Source organism: Eimeria mitis, genomic scaffold, assembly GCF_000499745.2.
Source record: "Eimeria mitis Houghton genomic scaffold, Emh_scaff8289, whole genome shotgun sequence".
In the NCBI taxonomy this organism is placed as follows: domain Eukaryota; phylum Apicomplexa; class Conoidasida; order Eucoccidiorida; family Eimeriidae; genus Eimeria; species Eimeria mitis.
In genome coordinates, this window is record NW_013576093.1 from 831 (window position 1) to 2,091 (window position 1,261).

Sequence of the window (1,261 nt, forward strand, 5' to 3'; positions counted from 1 at the left end):
CCATTTGGGGCTGTGCATGCATGCATGCATGCATATACATATGCATGCATGTTGGGGCTGTGTGTGTGTGCATGCATGCATGCATGCAGACACGGGTACAAGAGCGGGGGCATGCAGCAGCTGCTGCGGTTTGACGTCGACCCAGCAGTGGGCCGAGACCTCGCCCTGCATCAGTGCATTGCCTTTCAGGCCGTCAGGAGAGTATGCTGCTGCTGCTGCTGCTGCTGCTGCTGCTGCTGCTGCTGCTGCTGTTGCTGCTGTTGCTGGTGCTGGTGCTGCTGTTGCTGCTGCTGCTGCTGCTGCTGGTGCTGCTGCTGCTGGTGCTGGTGCTGGTGCTGCTGCTGGTTGTGGTGGTGGTGGTGGTGGTGGTGGTGCTGCTGCTGCTGCTGTTGTTGTTGTTGTTGGTGCTGCTGTTGCTCTTGTTGCTGCTGCTGTTCCACCTGTTGCTGTTGCTGTTGCTGCTGCTGCTTCTGCTCTCGTTGCTGCCGCTGCTGCTGCTGCTGCTGCTGCTGCTGCTGCTGCTGCTGCTGCTGCTGCTGCTGCTGCATGCATGCAGTGTGTGTGTTGCTGCATGCGCACCAGGCTCGCGTGGGTCGGTCTACGTTGGAGGCCTGGCACAACACTGGCGACATCCAGGCACTCAGACAAACTGTACAGGAATTCCTAGAGTGTAAGCTAGATAGCTAGCTAGCTAGCTAGCTGGAGTAGCTAGCTAGCTAGCTGTAGTAGCTAGCTAGCTAGCTAGCTAGCTGTAGTAGCTAGCTAGCTAGCTAGCTAGCTGGAGTAGCTAGCTAGCTAGCTAGCTAGCTAGCTAGCTAGCTAGCTAGCTGGAGTAGCTAGGTAGCTAGCTGTAGTAGCTAGCTAGCTGTAGTAGCTAGCTAGCTGTAGTAGCTAGCTAGCTAGCTAGCTAGCTGTTTGCACATGGCTAGCCAGATAGATAGCCAACCAGATAAGCAGCTAGCTCGCCAGATAGATAAACTGGTTGCTATCCAGCTAGCTATTCACCTAGCTATGCAGGTAGCTAGCTAGACAGCTAGCTAGCTAGCTAGCTAGATCAATGGCTAGCTGGCTAGCTAGCTAGCTAGCCAGCTAGCCACCCAGCTAGCCATGGATCTAGCCACCGAGATAGCTAGCTAGCCAAAAGAGCTAGCTATGCTTCGCCCGTGTCTGAACTGTGCCATCCTATTAGCAGCAACCTTATGCATATCATATGCCACTCTTGGGGCTGCATGCATGCATGCATGCATGCATGCATGCATGC

The 1,261-nt window shown here is 54.9% G+C and overlaps 1 protein-coding gene across 1 annotated transcript; it reads right to left on the minus strand.

Moving 5' to 3' along the window:
- Nucleotides 1–185: 185 nt before the first annotated feature.
- EMH_0094490 (uncharacterized protein) lies at nucleotides 186–632 on the minus strand (the record flags this gene model as incomplete). Its single annotated transcript, XM_013502100.1, has 1 exon — nucleotides 186–632. One exon carries the CDS (start codon nucleotides 630–632, stop codon nucleotides 186–188), a length of 447 nt encoding a protein of 148 aa, XP_013357554.1.
- Between the last annotated feature and the right edge of the window lie 629 nt (nucleotides 633–1,261).